Source organism: Aythya fuligula, chromosome 14 (genome assembly GCF_009819795.1).
Source record: "Aythya fuligula isolate bAytFul2 chromosome 14, bAytFul2.pri, whole genome shotgun sequence".
Classification (NCBI taxonomy): Eukaryota; Metazoa; Chordata; class Aves; order Anseriformes; family Anatidae; genus Aythya; species Aythya fuligula.
Window position 1 is genome coordinate 10,060,838 of NC_045572.1, and position 20,013 is coordinate 10,080,850.

Genomic DNA, 20,013 nt, shown 5'->3' on the forward strand with positions numbered 1-20,013 from the left:
AGTGTTGTTTTTAATAGATACAATGTGTGCAGCCTGTAAAAATGATCAGCTTCGGGATCTTAAGCAGATCAGTGAGACATAACTTTCTGCTTTGTAGTGCTTTCCTGCTTGAAGTCATAGTTCTTTCAGTCCTGGGGAAGAGTGAGTTTTAAGTACGTCATTTTGAGAACACCGAGCATTTCTGACTTTTTAATCCCTTTGCCTTTCTTTTCATTTTTGCCACCTTGAATTCAGAATTCTTTTTGACATTGGGAAAGAAAGGGGGGTATGTTAAACTGACTTGTAGTTGGGACTTACCTTTTTTTTTTTTTTTTTTTTTTTTAGCAAAGGTAGTATTTCTTTGAAAATACCTCAACTTACAAAATACTCAAAGTAATGTCTACATCCTTATCTAAACCTGAGTAGAAACTACTTATGGGTTAAAATTCAGAAGTTTAGTTTCTTATTCTGTAAAATGAGGAATCTACATCAGTTTGAGGGTTAATTGTGTAAGTGAAAGTAGTCAAACTCTTATTTCTACTCATTTGTACTCCAATGATTCAGTTTTGTTACCAGTCATGAGACCACTAAAAAACAAAGCTGGACTTGTGGTTTCTAAAAGTAAATTTCTTTTGATATCAAGGCCTGTGGTGTTAATGAAATCTGGCATGTTCTAATAGTGACTCTTACTCAGAAGACTGACCTTTGATTAATTGGCAATAACTTGTTTGTTGCATTCTCTTTGGTCTGAAACGCAGTTTGCGTTTCACATCCCCAGTACTGTGCAGTAATACAGGGTTGATTATTAATCCAGTATGAGAAATACCAAGAAATACTTTGCTATGGAAATGACAAGGGGAGCTCAATGTGTACAGAAAGCAATGCTGGATGAACTAAAAATTAAAAAAAATAAAATAAAATAATCCCTATTTATGTGGTTGGGGGTCAGGCTTTCATTAATGACAAGTAGTAAAGGCTTTTGTCTGTTTTATGATCTGCCTGGAAATGGCATTATCCTATGCCCCAGCACTGTGCACTGAACTAAAAGTCAGGTGCTCTTCCTTGACTGCAGCACCTGGGATTCGCTCTGACACCTTCTGTTCAACTGTCGGACAGGCCCAACCAAGGTTTTAGCTACTCAAATCTAGCAAGGTAGCAACCCAAGGTGACAAATACAATCTCCCTTTAAATTTGAATTTAACAAAGTCAGATTGATACGTATTTATATTCAGCAACTAAACCAGGGTAGTGTGATTTTTAGATCAAATGCTTTGAAAAGATTCTTTGCAATTGCAATCTTTTATTTTTTTGAGTGCTTTCAGTGTTTTAAGGATGATGGAGTAAGTGTATCAGCAAAGAACACATAGTTCTGATAGACGTTAATTTCCTGCTTGAGCTTGGTTGTTAATCCCCTCTGCAGAGTCATCTGCGCTTTGTCTCGGGTTTTGTGGGCATTGCGTTGTACTGATGGGAACACAGTGATACCAGTCTGGTTTTGTTATTGGTATTGTTTCTTGAGTTCTTTACACATCTTTCTGTTTCATGCTTAGTTGTTATAAAACACTAAGATGAAAAATTTAAGTGCCTACGTGAAGTACTTCATTGTTGAGAAGTCTCTTCATTTTTCGAGAGCCTCCTCAGCAAAAGCATTAAGTTTGCATGTGGTGAAACATGCAGTACACTGAACTGGACTGCTGCTTATCTGGCATAGCAGACTTAATGCAGTAACGTATTTGCTGTAATGCAGTTAGGAATGGATCTTTATTCAAGCTCTCATCTCCTGTGTTGTGGTAATGCTGCAGTGATTCTCTGTAGGCAAGGCAGGATTTGAAAGGAGAAGAAATACCTTTAGTTAAACCAACTGATACAGCTGGGAAAAAAATTGAAACTTGCTGGTACAAAACATTTTTCAAGTCACGTCTGAAGAAGGGCTTGTGTGACCACAAACCTTTTGTGTCGCCTTTTTTTCCCATCAACATCAGTTGGTGTAAGATTATATCTTAACAGATTCTGTCTATTCTGTTTTCTCTCTTTGTCTTGCATCACCTTTATTTAAACTGATTGAAAGGAATCTTTTGAAACTTTGGATCTAAAACTCTTAAAATATCACAAATTAGGACTGTCAGTTCAAAATCTTACTTTCCATTTCAAACACCTGCAGTTAGATAAGCAGATTCATATGAAGTTTTTTGTTCTGTGTTTTAACTAGGTTAATCTGTGCATATAATGCTTTTAAACTGAAGTTGGCTACTCTCATAAGGGAAAAGCTGCTGGGTTTGAGACTTTAAAAATAGCCTGGGCAAGACACTAATAAAGCATGCTGTAGAGAGCAATCTCAGAATGGCATGGAAATAATTTAGATGATCTAATAGGTCTCACTGCTATCTTCCAAGTCCTTGAGAGGCTTTAATATTGACTTAATATGAGTTTAGTATATAGCACTAACACCATCCCTTTCGTGCTGTAGTGGACTTCAAGAGAAAAAGGTACTGTGTTAAAATACACCTTCAAAACAAGAATGTGGACAAGGTCACAGTTTGAAATCCGCTGGCTTTTAGACCTTTAAAGAAATCCTTTTTATCTTTAATTGCTATGTTCAGAGTAGCAGGTTTGGGATAATGTAAAAATTACAAGTAGAAATTCTTAAAAATTCCATTCACAGTGTGTACCTCTTGACTGAGGTGATTAGCTGTCCTGGCCTTGGGCTTATTTAGGAGCCTAATAATTATGTTCTTGTGTTGTCTTGCTATATGAAATAGTGTTTCCTGCTTGAGGTTCGAAGATAAATATTAATTACCATTGATGTACTATACTCAATATTACCATTTAGCACTTATGATAGGTGTTTTACCATTTTTTCCTCGTTCTAATGTATATTTTTACCCCTGCGCGAATCCTTTTCCTTTGCGGAGCAGCTGCCATTTCAATATGTTATTTTTATCCACACGAGCAAGTGTGCTGCATTCTGCATAGCCAATGACAATCTGCAGAAGCCCTTCCCTGGAGACTAATTGCATCTTCTTCACAATGTATTCGGCCTTCGTGAGCTGAGCCCGGGATCCAGAGACTGATTTTTGAATCTGGGTCTTCCAGATGGCAATTTGAGCATTACTTTAATAGTAGTAGGTTGGCTAAATATTTCCTTGTTAAATGACACTGAATGTCTTTAAATACTTTATGGCAGCAGGCTGCTTTATTACTGAAATATCCTATAGTTCAGTTCAGGATATAAGGTTGTTGCCTGGAAATTGTGCAAAATGAAATGGATTGAACCAGACCAGCAAATCCGCTTCTAGCACTGTGAAGCGCTCTAAAATTGGGGTGTGAATAGCTCAGTATCTGTCTGAAAGCTGTGTGGTGAAAAATGAGGCTAAGGATTCTCATGCACAAAAAGAGAGGCTTTAGAGGTAGCTTAAGGTCAGAATATACATGCAGACACTGGTAGAGCAAGTCAAACAGCAGCTCTACATTTTAGAGATGAGAAAGCCAGAGCGATGAGAACTGACACCCTTCAGGATTTTTCTGAGTGACATGACATCTACCTAACTGTATATTTTAAGCAATCATCAGCCCCTTCATGTTGATTTGAAAAGCTATTTCAGATGTGAAGAAAGTAGGTGAGGATTCCACAATGAACCTTATGAAGTGTTCTTTGATCAAAGGGATGAAAACTGTTTTGACGGCATTTTCAGAGTATTGGGGAAGAAAGTGAACTAGTTGTTTCTTTTCTTGTTCTATGGATTATGCAACATGTTTGTATTAATTGAGTAAAATAGGCCATTTGGTTTCCTAAATGACCCAGAAAATCAGTGATACTGGTGAGAATATGGCCCATTTTTTTCCAGGGTTCTCAATAACAAAGGCTAGGATTCTGTTTGGGTAAGTGGTCCTCTATGCTCGCACAGAACAAACTGAGCTATTTTACAAGTTAAAACAATACATTTTGAGGTTCTGTTTTGTTTCCAAACCATCTTTATGTTTTCATAGCAATGAGGAAAGCTTTAAGTTGGCAGCTGAGATGAATGTTTCTTCCCTACGGTTGTTCTGTGCGAAGAGGTACGCCATCTGTTTATTGAGTCCTGCAAGGCAGAGGCCTCTGGCAGATCTGTGCCTCCGCGGCCTGACGCTGCAGGTGTCTTTATGGCCTCTGCTGCCCCTTGTATGGGAGCGGGTTCCACACAGGACCTGTGGTGGCCTCACCTCAGACCACGCGAACAGAATCACAGTTGGTCTCGTTTGTGTGCCTTACATCAACAGTCTTAACAAAGCATTACTCACCTGCAACTTGGACGTATCCACCTTACTGTAAAATGTGCAGAAACTTTCACTCGACAGCACTGAACGCCAACAGGGTTTGCTGCAATTGTCTCTGGGATGACTTACTGTATCAGGTGTTTCTTGCTCGGGGTCTTCCTGAATTTTGCTGGCGACATTAGTAACCAGGAAAGGCTAATGGGATTTTCAGGCTGGAGTGCATATGAATTAAGAGTAAAACCAATTGTAGCATTATCTCAGAGTGCTGCTGAACTGGATCTGGAAGCAATAGCTTCCAACCTTTGCTAAAGGGGCTGTGATAGGGGACAGAATCTGGGTGAGTTTTATTTGTAATCAGCAGCTCCCAACTATGTTATAATCCACTTTCAGTTGAGTTAGAATGGAAACTCTAGCATTGCTATTAAATAGGGGTGTGCTTTCTTTCCATATATACCAAATACTCATAATTTGGGGGCAATATTCAATATGTTCATTTTTAAGTCTTTTGCTATGCTTTTTTTTTCCAGTTCCTTTGCTCGTAGCTGAAGTGTATGTTGATTTAGGTCAGCCTTTCCAACGATGGGACTTTACCAGAGCCTTCACTTATAAACACCCAGCGAGGCGGTAGGGAGGTGAAATCCCCAGGGCAGCCAGAATTAGCAGAAATCTTCCATTAGTAAATATCGAGGTCAGGCCATAGACTGGCCTCTAACCTTGTGCAGCAGCGGTCGCAATGTCCATAAGGCTCTGATTTTACATGTGCTGCCTATTCCCGATCTTCCAACTGTCTCATTTACGAGATTTGTTTTTGTGCCCTGAACCAAATGCCCCTCTGTAAGAGAGGCTGAATCTGGTGGGATTTAGGAAGGGAAAACTTGATTTGGGAGGCAGAGCAGTGCCTCAAGCTGCCAACTCTGGGCAGGCTGTGGGCCCAGAGGCGGCCCTCAGCAGGACCCAAGGTTTAGCGGTTGTCCTGTGGGCTGGGGGCTGCCACCGGCTGGGGCCTGGACAGCTTCTGGCAGACCCCTTCTGAAAGCCCCCTTTTGCCAGCCCCCTTCTGGAGGGTTCCTGAGGTGGCCGAGTCCTGGGTCAACAAGGGGTAGTGGGGTGGGGAGCACCGGGTGCTTCGGCCCCTCCGCTGAAGTATTGAAATGGTGCTTGAGTGGGAGCAGGCATTGGGTTTGGTGTCTGCAGTGAGCCAACGGGGCAGTGCCTGCAGGGTTTCTAATTTATGGTACTCTGAAATTGGCAGTGTTGAGGCTGATGGAAATGCAACCACAGCCTGCCCTTCCCTTGGCAGCCCCGTGCAGGTATTGCAGCCTGCCCCAAGGCCGCACTGTGTCATCGGGGTCAAGGTGTTTGGGATTTTGCCTTGGATTATTCCTTGGCTCTGGCATCTTAATTCTCTGCTATCAACAGCAAAAAGCCAAGCCCCATTCTACTCTCCCTGAAAATACTGTGCATTGCCTAATAAATAATTTACACCATATCCATGTGCCATGATGCATATGATTTAAGGGATAAAGCAGTAGGCAGGGTACTGCTGCTTTCCTTTCTGCCTGCTATAAATCTTCATCCTACTGTGAACACTGCAAAAATCCCAGGACAGGGATGCAGTATTTAAGATGTTATAATAAATGTCTTTGCAGTTATCCAGAATTATTTGGGAAATGTACTGAAATGTGCTGGATTATTATTTGTTTTCAATTACAGAACATAACTGTTGGAAGAGGTGAATTACTGTTTATAATAAATTAATTCCTCTGGATTTATTGACACTCTCAATTGTATGTATCTCAAAAGTCGTATGTAGCTTATGGTGCTGCTCAGAGCTTGGGGATTTTTTCAGAATTTATTTGCTAGTGATAACATCTGCATTTCTACAGAAGTATAGGTCTTGATGATGCAGGTGGCAAAGAATTAGATGTTTATACGTCAGTCCTTCAGGATTTCGAGGTAAGGTATTAATTCAGCTAAGCGAAAGTAACACCTCGATTTATGCTGTCAAAAAGTGAGGCATTGAGTAATGAGCTAGAGGGTATTAATGTAACCACCCTTTGAGGCCAGGAAATTCCTTCCCCTGCCACCACAGAGCAGTACAAATATCCCAGGGTTTTCTGATCCTGGTCCAGCTTTGAAATCAATGTGAAGATTCCTGTTAACTTTCATTAGAGTATGAGGCCTATGTTGTTTTTATCCAATCTTGAAAAACATTTCTCATAGGCCCCTTGCCATGCCATCCCACCTCTGGGGTCTGCATGGAAAATTAAACACCTTTCATATTCCTTAAACAAGATGTTTCCTAGAAATATATGTCCTGCAAGTGGTGGGGCAGTTACTGATTTTTAAAACACTACAAAACGTCAAAAATATTGCCAAAAGTTCCAATATCTAAATCAGTGATTTCATCTTGAAAAGCGTTAAAGCCAACAGAGTTGTGCAGAATACCATGTCAGCAGCCTTGCTAATCTGAGTAAAATCTTTTCTAAGGTTTTCTTGGTTTCTTTTTTATATTTTTGTCATCTTTTAGAGTTTAATCTTCTGTCTTGTTCAATATTACTGTCCACCAAATGCTTTAAGTTTTTTTTTTCTTTTTCATTTTGAATTCTTTGATAGTCTCTGGCCATTCTGGATCATCTTCAAAGGAAGCCTTTAATTTGGAGCTGTATTTCATGAGTAGTTTCTGTGCTTTGTTTTAGAAGACAGAGAGTTCGCCCTGCCTCTCTCCCCAAACTGCTGCAACTACCTGTCTTTGGTCTTTTTGCTTTGTTCACTTTTTTTCCTTGATGTTGAATTGTTAGCTCTTTGAGTCCTTTGTTAGCCACGTTTTGCATACTGTCTACCATCATGTTTATCAAGTTAGAAATGGCATGAAAGGAGCAGAATGAAAAGCCCGATGTGCTTTTCCTAAATGTGAAGATAAAGAAGAAATGGGAAATATAATGAAAAGGGAGATGGGTTTTAAAGAAAGCAAGCAACAAATGAGGCATAAGTATAAATGGGAACAAGACTGTAACAGCACCACACTTCAATTTCTGTGGTCTGTTACATGCACTCTTCTAGAGAAGAAAGTCAGGTAACACCGGTTAGATATATGGTTGTCTTTTGGGACAGGCTCTTCTGAAAGTATCTTTGCTATTACAGAAGATGATCAGAGCATGTGAGATCATTTGGATTACCTGCTAAAGGCTTGCAAACTCTGTGAAACATTTTCACTTGCAAAGCAGCAAAATTTCTGTGATACAGCTTCTTCCTCGCAGCTACTAGTATGTCAGTGGTTTTCTGTTAGTGGTTTTCTGGCTAGGGTTCTGCATACCTGCAACAAATAAAATTTGGTTTCTTTGTCTTGAAAGCCTGGGTGATATATAATCATATATATATAATATAATAAAGGAGTTGATTCTTGAATGCTTGAATACAGAAGACTTTAGCTTGCCTGAAATATTGGCTGCGATAGTGGGGAGTGCTTGTCTAGGAAGAGCAAATGAAAAGTGCACATACAAACAAGTACAGCATTTCCCACATTTGAGACGTCTGGTTGTGTTTCTTAAGCATTCTGAAATGCTTTTTATTGGAGGATTAAAGAGGAAAAGGTAGAACTAAGTTTTAAATGTGGTTTATTTTTCTGGGAATAGAAATAGTGATTCAGATAAACCCCTGCTTAACTTTTGTGTCTAGATTTTGCTTTTTGAAGAGATATTAAGAGCCCATAAGATTTATTTTTCCCATTTTTGTTTGGAATTCAAAACAAATTATCTAATTCTTTTAGGATTTATATTGTGTGTCCTAAAACCACCAGCTGCTCTACCTAAAAAATAAACTCAAAGTATTTCAATTAATTTTAGTAGCCTCCTAGGAATATCATACTAAATCAAGTAATCCAGAAGCATTTTTTCATAGCGTGCAGTCACTGCATATATGTGAATGACAATGCAGCAGACTGAAATCTGGTTACTTAAGATATTTTGAGAGACAATTGTGATGTATATAGATTTGTGTATTCTTTATTTACCTTAGTACTTAAGCATTAGGTATAACAGTAAGAACTTCTGGAGAGGGGAATCTGAAAATACATCTTACAGTAGATTTATCCTTACTTATCCTAATTTATTTATTATTTGTTGGAGCTGTGATGCTAGGAGGTTTGGGGTTTGCTTTCAATATATAAAACAGTTGGATTTTCAGATGAGTGGCTCAGTCATTTGCATATTTCTAGATAAGCAAGAGGTGAGTGTCCTCACAGGCACGCAGAGCCAAGTTCTTTCACTTTTACTTTCTTAGGAATCCTGTAAACAGGGATCCTAGCTCTGCAGTCAGATTGCATATAGGTGGGAGAAAAGGATGAATTTGGCTTGTGGCATGTGGGGACACTTGTGGTAGACAAAGTATATAACATTATTCATAATAAATTATTTAATTTGAAGTTTTTTATAGTAATGTTACATAATAATATTTATCTTGGCACTCGTGTTAGTGCACAAATGGCTAGGGAGATGGAGTCAACTTTCTGAAAGCATTCTAAAAATGCCTTGGTTGTTCACGTGTGATTTTAAATTGTCGTAATAAATAGTATTGCTGTCCGGTCCTGTATACCATATTGAATCTAGACAGAGGAAATAAAGTGCTGACACATTTCAAAATGCAGTTTTCTGTTAATTTTCCCATTAGGAGTGGGGAAGTGTGTAGTACAGGTTTTTTTCAAATATATTCCTGGAAAAATCAGTGTCTTGTTTACACTGCTATTGTGAAAACAAAAACTGGGGAAATGGTTTGTTGCAGAGCCTTGAGCGTGCGTGATAGGGACTTGCTTGTGTTACTGTTTCCTTATTGTTTGGGAGTGAAGTAAGAGGATGCTTAAAAAAGGAACAAAGCCGTCACGTTGCATTCCAGGCTGCCTTGTGATCATTCCTTCCACAGACAAAAATAAGTTGCTTTGAACTTCTTATTGTACTTAAGGAACTCCGGTTTTAAATCTTGCAGCATGTTAGTATATGCCAATGTAAATTGAGCTCTTGAGAATCACATGCAGGAATCGCATTTCAAGTTATTCATTAAAGCCTGGGCATAATTCAGCCTGTTCTTTTACATAAATTGTTAGGCTGATGGTATAGGCAGATACCAGCATCTCTTGAGGGTATGCTATATATAAAGCATCCAGGAACGGTGCCTGTGAACCAAGACCACAAATGGAAGGTTTGTGAACTTTGTGAAGGTTTCTGCATCTTTACCGTGTTTCGATAAATTCAGTAATAAGTTGTTAGATGCTACCAATCATTTGTTATTGTCGCTTAGTAAATAAATCCTGCCTACCAATTTTTAGCGTATGGCATCCTATTGTTTCCTTCCTGCTGTCAGAAAGTCCATCATTACGATATATTTTGGGCCCTGCAGGAAGTCACATTTGAAGTAGTTCTGTAGCAGAGAACTTGATTTGCTCTTTACTGGCGAAGTTGTGGCATGCTTCTCCTTCTCCCAGCTGTAAACTCTACCTTTAACTTTTTATTTTTGAAACGAATACAGTAATAACTTACATGTTCAAAAGATAAATGCTGCCAATTATTCCATATCGTAAACGGGGAGAGTAGTGAGGGAGAAGATTGGATGTTTTTGTAACTTCTTATCTATTCCCTGGAAGTCATACATGAATATAAAATAAAGCTTAGTGCCAGCAGCAGTAGGGCGGCTGTTTTTCTGAAATACACGTATAATTCAAACTAACATCCATTTTGCAGCAGGGGGTTCTGCCTCATGATTTGCTTTTCTGCTTTTGATTTTTTATCTCTGACCCTGTGGGGGTTCCTGGAGGGAAGGGAAGAAATACATTCAGATATGAGTGATATTTATGGGTTCCATCCGGATTGATTTGCTATAACCCAGTGTAGTAGAATGGGAATTATGGAGAAATATCGGTACCTTATAGACAAAGTTGTAGCTACGTGCAGGGTTTAAAGCAAGTCTATTTTGGAAAAGATGTCTCTGTGTTATTCCGTTTGGTGGCAAAAAAAACTTCAAAGTTACCTTTGAAGCTTCTGTATTTTTGAGATGAGCGAGACTCGGTTTGTCACCTTTCACGAGGAGTTAAGTTGCTGTTGAAATGTGTGAAAGATCATCTTTTGAGGTTCAGCCCACGTGGCACTGTGTTAGTCTGGCAGACTACCTGAGAGCATCAGCCCTAAAAGGATAATAATGGTGGTAGTTTTTAAAGCTCTCACACAAACCTAATCCTGGCATTTTAATAGTTACCTTTTTTTTTCCTCTTTTTTTTTTGAGCCATGTCTAGGACTTTCTCTCCCAGTTGCCCAGCCTGGGAATTAGCTTGAGCTTCTCCTGGAGGTGGATTTGCATGCGTGTTGGGCTGGGCTGGCTGCTGGGGAAGCCTCTGGTCCTGCCTGGTGCAGTGGCAGTGACTCCTGGTACCTCTGCAGCTTCTGTCCCAAATGTAACTGCACAGACCCCTCGGAAAGGTAGTTCTGCTTAGGGATGTTAAAGCCCCAAATGCTTGGAGTGTATGGGACAGGTCTTGGGAACAGTAGCTTTGACTCCAGTCTTTCTCAGCTTCTCTCCCTGCTGCCCTCCCCATTATTTGGTGCCTAAAGTTGCCTGCAACCAACCCATTCAAAGTTATTATGCTGATACTCTGTGCTATGCAGCCAGGTGCTGCCTTTTTGCATTGTAAACCCAATTAATTCAACATTATCACAGGTGAATCGTTACGATCAGAAGAGCCAGCACTAGAAGGTTTTATAGCTGGCTTCTCTTTAAGGTTTGGGAATAAACGGAATGTGTTCAGCTTTTGTGTGTTGGCTGTGTTTTGTGTCAGTGACCTGGAATTGAAAATGAAGGATTCTAGTCAGACTTGTATTCTAGTGCTACCAAACACCAGAGACTTCATTTCATTAGTGGTCTCGGCAGAATTAATGGGTAAATATTTGTCTTCAAGCATCTGGTTTTACTTGAAATAAAGCATAATACTTGCCTCTACCATAGTACTCTTGTTTTTCAGCATTTGCTTGGTCAGTTTGGATATAAAGTAATGCTACATTTCTCATCGTGTTTTATATATATATTTTAAAATACATAGTGTCTTAAAAAGTAAATAACATTTTTTCTTCTTTTTTTTTTTTTGGCATCTCTGCTGCTTAATTTTGCAGATCTGCATCCAAAGTGCTTTCTTGATTTTACAGTTTACCCAAATGTAATCTGCTTTTCTGTTTTCATGCTGACTTTGACCCTGCTAAAAGTGTGACAGATATGCAATCTCCAGATACATAGGGGTGTTTTAATTTTTCTAAGGTTATCTTAGGTAAAGAAAATAATGTTTGAATGTTTTTCATGCTTTGATGTTCAGTAGTGTTTGAAATCTACATCATTTGGAATCTCTCTTATGTCCCTTTTTAGTACCTTGCTTTTGACAAAAGTTTTTAGAACAGGGATCACATCTGACAATATGATAAAGATGTCTGTGACTGTAAGGTACAAAGTTCTGATACCGAACAAATTCACTGTCAGCTTAGACTTGCTAAAAAAAAAAAAACCCTGCTCATTATATTCTGCATTGACAGAGCTTAGATCATGCATCCATCATCTGTTTTGTTCTACAGCCAACATAAACTATATCATGTCCTCTGGATGATTTGACAGAAGTGAGATTATGTGCTTGAACTGAGTAAAAATTTTTTACTCATATGCATGTCTTATGTCATGGAAGCATGGCCTAATTATTTTTTCCTTAACGTTGTAGAACTAAAACCAAGGACTGCATAACAAGCAGTACTTTTCCTTCACTTGACAGTCATGCAACACTTTATGACTCTATCCACTTTCTGTTGAACTGTGATCAACCCCGGCTGCCCACAGGGAGTAGTAGGGAAAAAAGATAATAAACTACCCTAGCTTGTATTTAACGGTCTTGTTCGTAGCACTGTCAAGCTTGCTACAATTTCAAAATATAGGTCAGTACAGAATGTTTTAGAAATAAGTCTGTGCTGTCGAAATGTCAAAAACGATACAGGCATAATTTAGCTTTGAGCATTCAGCTGGGCTGCTCATTCCAGGGTATTGTTATGTTTATTAATACTAATTAGGGATGCTTTGTTTGGATGCTTGCTTGGTTCTCATAGTCGTGGTGTGGCCTTAGCAAGTTGGGATGAGACACAAGATCCAGAGCCTCCTGCTTGCTGATCCCTTTGCTTGAAGCAGTCTGTCTCTTGAGCTGGCCTTTTTGTGTAAATCCTGCACAATTAATGGAACAAAATACACCTGTAAGGGTTCCCAGTCTGAAGGGTGGAAGGCAGCAGGAGCCTGTAGAGCACTAGCTACTCAGCCTGGGCACACATGTTGCAGGACAAGCTTGTAGTAAGGTTGGGGTTCAAGTGACTTAGGGCTCCTGCATGCATCCATGCTTCCTCAGCAGGATGTCTTTGCCACCAGGAATGGTGTACTTCATGCAGAATTGCACCTCTGGTTACTCACAACATGCTGGCAGTCTTGCTGGTGCTTCCTATAGAGAGAAAAAGCTGAACACATTTATTAAGCACATTTGTTAGGTACAAAAAATTGTTATTTTAAGAGAGACGGAGAGGGAGATGGTCAGGAACCCATTAAGTGTCTCAGGTGAAGAGACAAAAAATTGAGAGGGTTGCTTATTCATTAAGTTTTTTATATAAAAGACTGTAAAAGCAACAGATTTTTGCAAAAATATCAGAGGCTTTTTTCTTAGAAGAAAGAAAGAAGTGTGGCAAGGAGTGCTGAGGTGGCAGAATATATGTAGCAGCTGCTAATAGCATTTCAGATTTGGGACTGATTTTACTCCATGGTTATTAATAAACAGTTGAACTGGTTGCATAAACACTTTATCTTTCTCAGGTTTATAAAGTAATTCTTGCTCAAATATCCTGTGAGTTTAATAAATCTGTCATAGACCCTTGATGCATTTATCTGAAATGCTAAAGAAATGGAGAAAAAAAGATAGATTTGAGGAATCCAGCATTGCAGTTGTCTCATTTCTCAGCATGGGATGCTGAACATTAAATCTTTTTCTCCTGTTGGTAAAGTTACCTTAAGGCTTCATTTGTGTTGCAGCTAGCTGGGGTAAGATGTCTCTTAATATGCAATTATGAAAGCCAGAAACAGAACTGGTAAATCACAGTTAGCTGCCTCCCTGCGCTGCCAAGAGAGCATTCTTTTCTTTCAGTGCTGTATTACATTGTGCAAAATTAGTGGCATGTGATGAGCTCTCAATTCAATGAGCAGGGAAAGTTTGTATCTGTCGTGCACTGGGGTAGTTTGTAAGCTGTGGCTCCTGAGAGATGCTTTGAAATGTCAGATGTTGGGATTTGTGGGCTAGATGAAGCAAATGCAGAAAATAAGGAAATTAAGAAGAACAAAACAAAACAAAAACGTTAGTACTTAGTTCTCAAAATCTCTTCAGTAGTATTTGGCACTGGAAATACTTCATAGCTGGTGAAGAGCTTTTTTTTTTGTTGTTTGTTTTCCATGCTGGGAAAGGAGAACAAAATCCTATTGTCTTGAGTGACACAGGTGGCAAAGCAGTGAGGAGTCCGCTGACCTAAATTGTGGTCACAGATCCGCAGCGAGAATCGCGGCTGTGCCGAACGCTTTGCTGCCAAGAGTGGGTGTTCCAAGTGAGGGAGATGTGCGGTTTTGTTAGTAATTTAGAAACCACAGGCAAGATTTTTATGGCTTTATGGGCAGGGCTGTTTTTGAAAGTGCTTGACGTTTTCTAAAACGTGCAAATGCTTCTGAGCTCTGTCAGAAAAGCTGGAAGGTTGCTGATTGCTTTCCACGAAAGGCGAGTTTCTTCAAACTTTCTACTTTGAGGACTGAATGAGTGTCTTGGATCCCTAAATTAGAAATTACTGTGGAAAAACTATGCTTGTAAAGCCCTTTAAACTTCCCCCACGAAGCTAGTATCTGTGTGAACACTCGAGGGTATGCTCCAGTCTGAAGACTAAGGCTTTGTTATTTTTGATTCTTGATGTTAATTGCGAGCTTATCAGCAAGACATCAGAGACGCAAATGATCTTACAGATGCTAAATAATCATGAAGTAAATTAGATTGATATGATTTTTATTTTGAAAGAGGAAACTGCTCGTGTTTTGTTGTGGTTTACAAATATTTAAATGCTTAAACTAATTGTCAGCCTCAATTTTGAATGAGGAAGCAAAATAAAATGTGCGATGTGCTCAGAGTTGCTCGTAGTACTTGCCAGCAGAATCCAAGTTCTGAAAACAGTTGGCCTCCTTTCAGATATGGATTTTAATGAGATTGAAACAGAAAGAATGTGCAAGTTTGATTACAAAGTTTAACCATGCTCTGACAACAGGTACTGGAAGCCAGCACCGAAAAAATGCTGTATTTACTGGTGGTAGAATTGATTTGTTTTGGAAAATGAAAAGTAGGAAGCAGTGGGGAGCTGTTGCATAATTCCAGTGAAGTACGAAGTTACTAGGAGAGATTCTGTACCAGGCTGCGGGAGGTCTGACAGGCAGCTTTAGTGGCCCGGACGTTTTTGCTTTGACTTTAGGTTTTTCAGCTGCCAGTAATAATTTCAACCAAGGATTCTGTGGGTTGTACAAAACATTTGTTGCAACCTACTTTCAAAACAGAAATAAACACAATTGTCTTCCACGTTCCTTGTGTTAGGGCTTTTCCCGGATTTCAGATCAAGATCAGTGTTAGACTATGCTTGATCTTGGCCAGGCACGGAGCATGGGGCATTGCAGGATGAATGTTAGCAGACCTGGTGCATGAGGAAAGATCAGTTTACTTATATCCAGCAGAGGAGGAAGGATTAGATACTACAAGAAATGTGCAAATTAAGAACTAAAACTGTTTTCAGAAAGTCTCCTTGAGTATATTTTGTCAGCTTCAAATCAACATGCTTCATCAAGAAGTAAGAGAGTTGGTGCAAGGAAGGCATGGTATTATGGGTGGGATGGGAGGCTAGCTCGTGAACACCATCTGAAATAACCAGGCTTGAGAATCACTGAGTTAGTATAAAACGAGGTCTTTTGGTCCTTATAACAATGTTTGATAGGCTGTTTTCTTTCTCATTTAACATGCAGCAAGGACATATGGGAGAAGGCGAGGTAACAATATTCCTATTTAATTTTCTAATGTTGACAATGTCTCATGGGAGAAAAACATTAAGTTGTTACTAGAAGGCAAACTCCAAAATATAAGATTATAAACCATCAGTTTCACATACGTTTATGTAGTTTGCATGCCGTAAATAAACATTTTTACTGAATTAGGTAGTACTCCACAGTAGTGCTATGGGGGCTGAAATGATCACAGTCCTTTCAGTGGGCATCATCCATATGATTTGTTACACTGCAGAGCTATGTTGCTGTTTGTGTGTACGTTATGAATGCTGGAGAAGCTTATTTTGGTTCTTTGGGTGCTGATGGCTTTCTCGACGCAGCATAGACTATAGCAAATATTTGTCCTGGCCTGTTAGCTTGAAGAACCAGATGCTGCAAGCATGCACGTTGAGTTATCTCACAGCAGTGGGAATGCTAATGAACCTAAAAAAAGATATGTTTAGGTATGGAGAACTGCTCCCTTCCAACAATGCCTGCAGGACTGGGGTCTTAAGAGATGAAACAAATGGCATATGCATCAGTTCATTAGGGGAAAACAAAATAGCATTGAAGTCTATATTCCAACATCGTTATCATAATCCGAAGCCTGTTTTGCCTAGTTGCACAAGTAGGCCTTATAGATGACTGCTATTTTAATCAAAGGTGTAAAAAGGTTCCTGAAATTTCCAATAAAGAAAGCTGACCAAGTCTTCCATATTTTTATTCATATAAATTCTGTGGACTGTTGATTTTATTTTATTTTTGCTTTCAACCTGTGAACTGTTTGATTTTTGCATGGAAAATGTCTGGATATTGGAACCGGTCAAATTTTCAGTTTTCAAGATGTTTTTTCATTTTAAAAAATTAAGTACATGATAGTAATTTATTTTCAAAGAAAGAAAAAAGAGCAGTATAAATTAACCTTAGTAATACACTACTGTGATAGATTGTAATGAACTCTGAAAAAGCAGACATACTATAGCATAGCATAGGCTATGTAAGAAAATCTACCCTAAAACTTGTAGCACACCTCATTTATTGCTTACTTGATGTATATTTATTCCTAAAAAGCTCATTAAATGAGTAAAAATCTGTTCAATTTGTTGTCCAGCTATTGAATAGTGTAACTAAAGAGAGAATTCATGGATAAGATCAGTTTGTGTGCTCTATTTATGATATTACATAGTTGCATTTATAAATTAGAGTATCTTATTAAAAGGTAATTTTATTAATGAAATCTATGATAAAGGATTATCACAGAAGAATATTGGAGGGGAAGCATGCTTACAACATTTTCTCTTAGAGTGAGTCCATTAACGAAACTCTTTTGTAATATCTGAGTAAACTTCCTTCTTGGAATAGCACAGTATTGCCTAGCTTTCAGTCTTCACTTGTGGTAAATTACAGTGGCCCTTCCTGTTCTTATCAGGATATTTTAGTTATTTACAAGTGGGTGGCTTAGGATATGTTTTGTTATCAGGTGATTTACATGTGTAATATATCTAGCTGGTAGAAGTCTTGTTTTCCCATCTGCACCATGAAATTTTATCTGTTCCTTGTAAGAAGCTGTTCATTGGGAAATGATATATATGGCTTAGGTTTTAGTGTCTGCTAGTGGGAAACTCCCTAAAAAGGGCTTATATTCTCTTCTGTTTTGAAATATTTTTAAAAGGAATCTAATTAGGAATGTGGAATTCATGGAAAATAGTCCATCTGAGCATCCATTCAAAATACCTTTTTGTTTCAAATTTTCATTAGTTATGGTGCAGTTATAAAGAAGGTAGTGACCTTTTTCTCTGAAATAGTACATTTGAGTTACTAAATGATACTGAAAACTAGAAGGGTCATGTAAAATTGAGAACATAACTGCTCTTTAAAAGGGAAGACTGCAAACAGTTCTATTGCCAATGCAGCAGCTAGTGCATATTTATTTTTTTATTTAAACAGTGTGTGCTTTGTTCTGTTAGTATGTTTGTTTTCTTTCTTTTTTCTTTAACCTCCCCCTATTCAGGTCAGTCTTCACTGTTTCCAATGGAAGATGGGTTCTTGGATGATGGACGTGGGGATCAGACTCTTCACAGTGGTTTAGGATCACCTCACTGCTTCTCCCATCAGAATGGAGAGAGAGTGGAACGGTATTCCCGTAAAGTCTTTGTTGGCGGACTGCCACCAGATATTGATGAAGGTATGCTCAGAAAGTCTTATTCAGAAAAGCTCCTTTTGGCTTAATGACAAAAATGTGGTGTGAAAACTTTTGTCTGTTAACTACTGAATGATTGTTTTTCGAACTCTACAGAAAAGCTTTGATGTGTAAATGGATCTTTGTATACCACCACTTTCAGTTCATGGCAAATGTGAGATAATTCAAACTAGTTTTGGCTATAGCAGCGTTTTGCTGCTGAAGAACAAAAGTACATGTTATCACACATTTATCTGACTTTTACAGTATAAATGTTACAAGAAGGAGGTGCAAAAATAAACAAGTAAATATCTCCTGTTGAAACTCACAAATACATTGCAAACATTTTATAGTGACCAGAGGCTATTAGTAGGAAAAGTATCGCTAGTAGATTTATAAAGTTTATACAAACCAGTAATTCATGTTTGTAGGTTTATGTGTAGTTTCTTAGATGTGATTTTTAGCCGTGATCACATCCTGTGGCAGTTTCTAATGGATGCATGGTGAAGGCCACATTTATGAAGCTTCTTTTCACCAGAAAGTTCTGTATTTTTATCTGTCAAGTATGGTGGGATAATGGTTAAAAGAACTACAACAACTGTAAATCTGCAAAGCTGCTTTTCCTTAATTACAGAATTGTTTTAATACCCACTTTTTACATCAGGGAGAGTGACTGTGATACGCTGCAGCGTATATTCCTGCAACATGACAGCCTGTCTTACATGTCAAGCATAAGCATTACTTTTATGCTGTTTACCATGGTTTATGCTTTCAGCACTTAAAAGGTCAAATATAACACAGTGTTTACAAGATGGAAAATCTTATTACATTTTTTGGGTGGTGGTGGTTGTTTTTGTTTATCACCTTTGTTCTTTCAAAAGCAGATGAGCACAAGAGTAGTTTTGTCTGTTCAGACCCTAGTTATTGAAACGTAAGACTTCATAAACTTCATAAACATTGAAACATAAGACTTCATTATAACATTGCTAAACCTGTGCTAGGAGGGTAGCTTGAATTTTTCAGAGTTGCTTCTGTCAGCACTTTTGTTAAATGCACAAGTGCGAATCACTTACATGTATAATGGATATGTAATAAGGTTTTTCTGAAAGTATTTCTAGAAAGCATTTTATGTATGTGTTTTAACATGAAATTTGTTTAAAGAGCTGTTCTAAATGAAGGTTTATGTTCAGAGGTGTGTAGTAAGTATTGTTTTCCTTGGTTTAGATCCTCATCAGCGTGTAACCTTGACACACCGCCACTGCTGGGTACATTCCTGATGATCTGTAGTGCACAAAGTGGCTGTCAGTACAGTGGCTTGTCAGTTGCTGTTTCATTAGCAATGTCATCAGAGAGTGTAAACAGACTGAGAAGAACATAACCAGTAGCACTTTCTCAAATTTCGAACTCAGAGTCAGAGGATGGAAAAATTCTCGAAATTGTTTATTAGGAACCCCCATTGTGGAAGGCCCTGTAGTACCTTAAGCAGAACACAGCTAAGCAGTGTTCAATTTAGATAGTGCTACAGCAAGGGGAAGTTTGTTCATTTTGTTTCCATATTTAATGAAAAATTCTTGTTAAGAGAGCTTTTAACTAGTGGTGGTTGAAATGTTTTTGTGGAGAAGGGCATAATCACTTAATTTCAACAAGAACAGAATTATATCTAGTGGACTTCTATGGGACTAGGATATAAAAATGTTTACCAGCAATTTTAGGTGACAGGCAGTTTTGAAATGGATGCAAAAATTGCTTCTTGAAATAGTAATACATTACTTGCCATGTCTCCTATAGCATTACATAACGATGTCATGTAAGTTTACTATGTGTTAGTTGGAGGTCAACCTCAGATAGTATTTGCTGATGTGGCACTGGCATGTGACATGAACAGGCGTGGCTGAGTCCTGTGATAGTCCCTTCATTTTTCTCCAGTCTTTCTGCAATTATAAGACATATTGGGAGAGCTGATTGCTTACTAGCAAGTCAGCAAGTTGTCTTTCTGCTCTTTGTGGAAGAATAGTTGAACAGGGGGTTATAATCGCTGTGTAGATGCAGTGACTCGATTTCTCTGAATTAGTGGGTTACAAACTTTTGTGTATAATCCTCAGTAAACAAAAGCTTGATCTTTGAACTGTTTTGTTTTCTAACATTTATTCTGAATTGTCATAAAGATTTCCCATCAGCAATGAACGTTGCTCTAAATTGGTAAACCGTTAAGAGTCATAGAATATTTATTTGTAGGATGAAGCTACCTGAAGTCTGTGTTCTTCAAGTGTCTTGCATTTGATTGATTTTAATTTCAGTTGATGCTTTTTTTATACTTTCATTATAGATGAGATCACTGCTAGTTTTCGTCGCTTCGGACCTTTGATTGTAGACTGGCCACACAAGGCAGAAAGCAAATCTTATTTTCCTCCTAAGGGTAAATATCTGATAATTAATATCATATGAGAATTCTAGAATTCATTTTCCTTAAAAAGTTTCCATGTTAAGCTTTTTTT

The 20,013-nt window shown here is 38.4% G+C and overlaps 1 protein-coding gene across 2 annotated transcripts in view; it reads left to right on the top strand.

The window, feature by feature from the left end:
• The window catches only part of CPEB4 (cytoplasmic polyadenylation element binding protein 4), a 38,849-nt gene that overhangs the window by 12,734 nt on the left and 6,102 nt on the right, over positions 1–20,013 (top strand). The window contains exons 3-5 of one of the 2 annotated variants that reach the window (XM_032196640.1): positions 15,322–15,345; positions 17,351–17,524; positions 19,845–19,934. In XM_032196640.1, coding sequence (XP_032052531.1) covers positions 15,322–15,345; positions 17,351–17,524; positions 19,845–19,934 — 288 coding nt within the window. The remainder of the gene's footprint in view (positions 1–15,321; positions 15,346–17,350; positions 17,525–19,844; positions 19,935–20,013) is intronic. The other variant, XM_032196641.1, reaches the window with a different exon arrangement.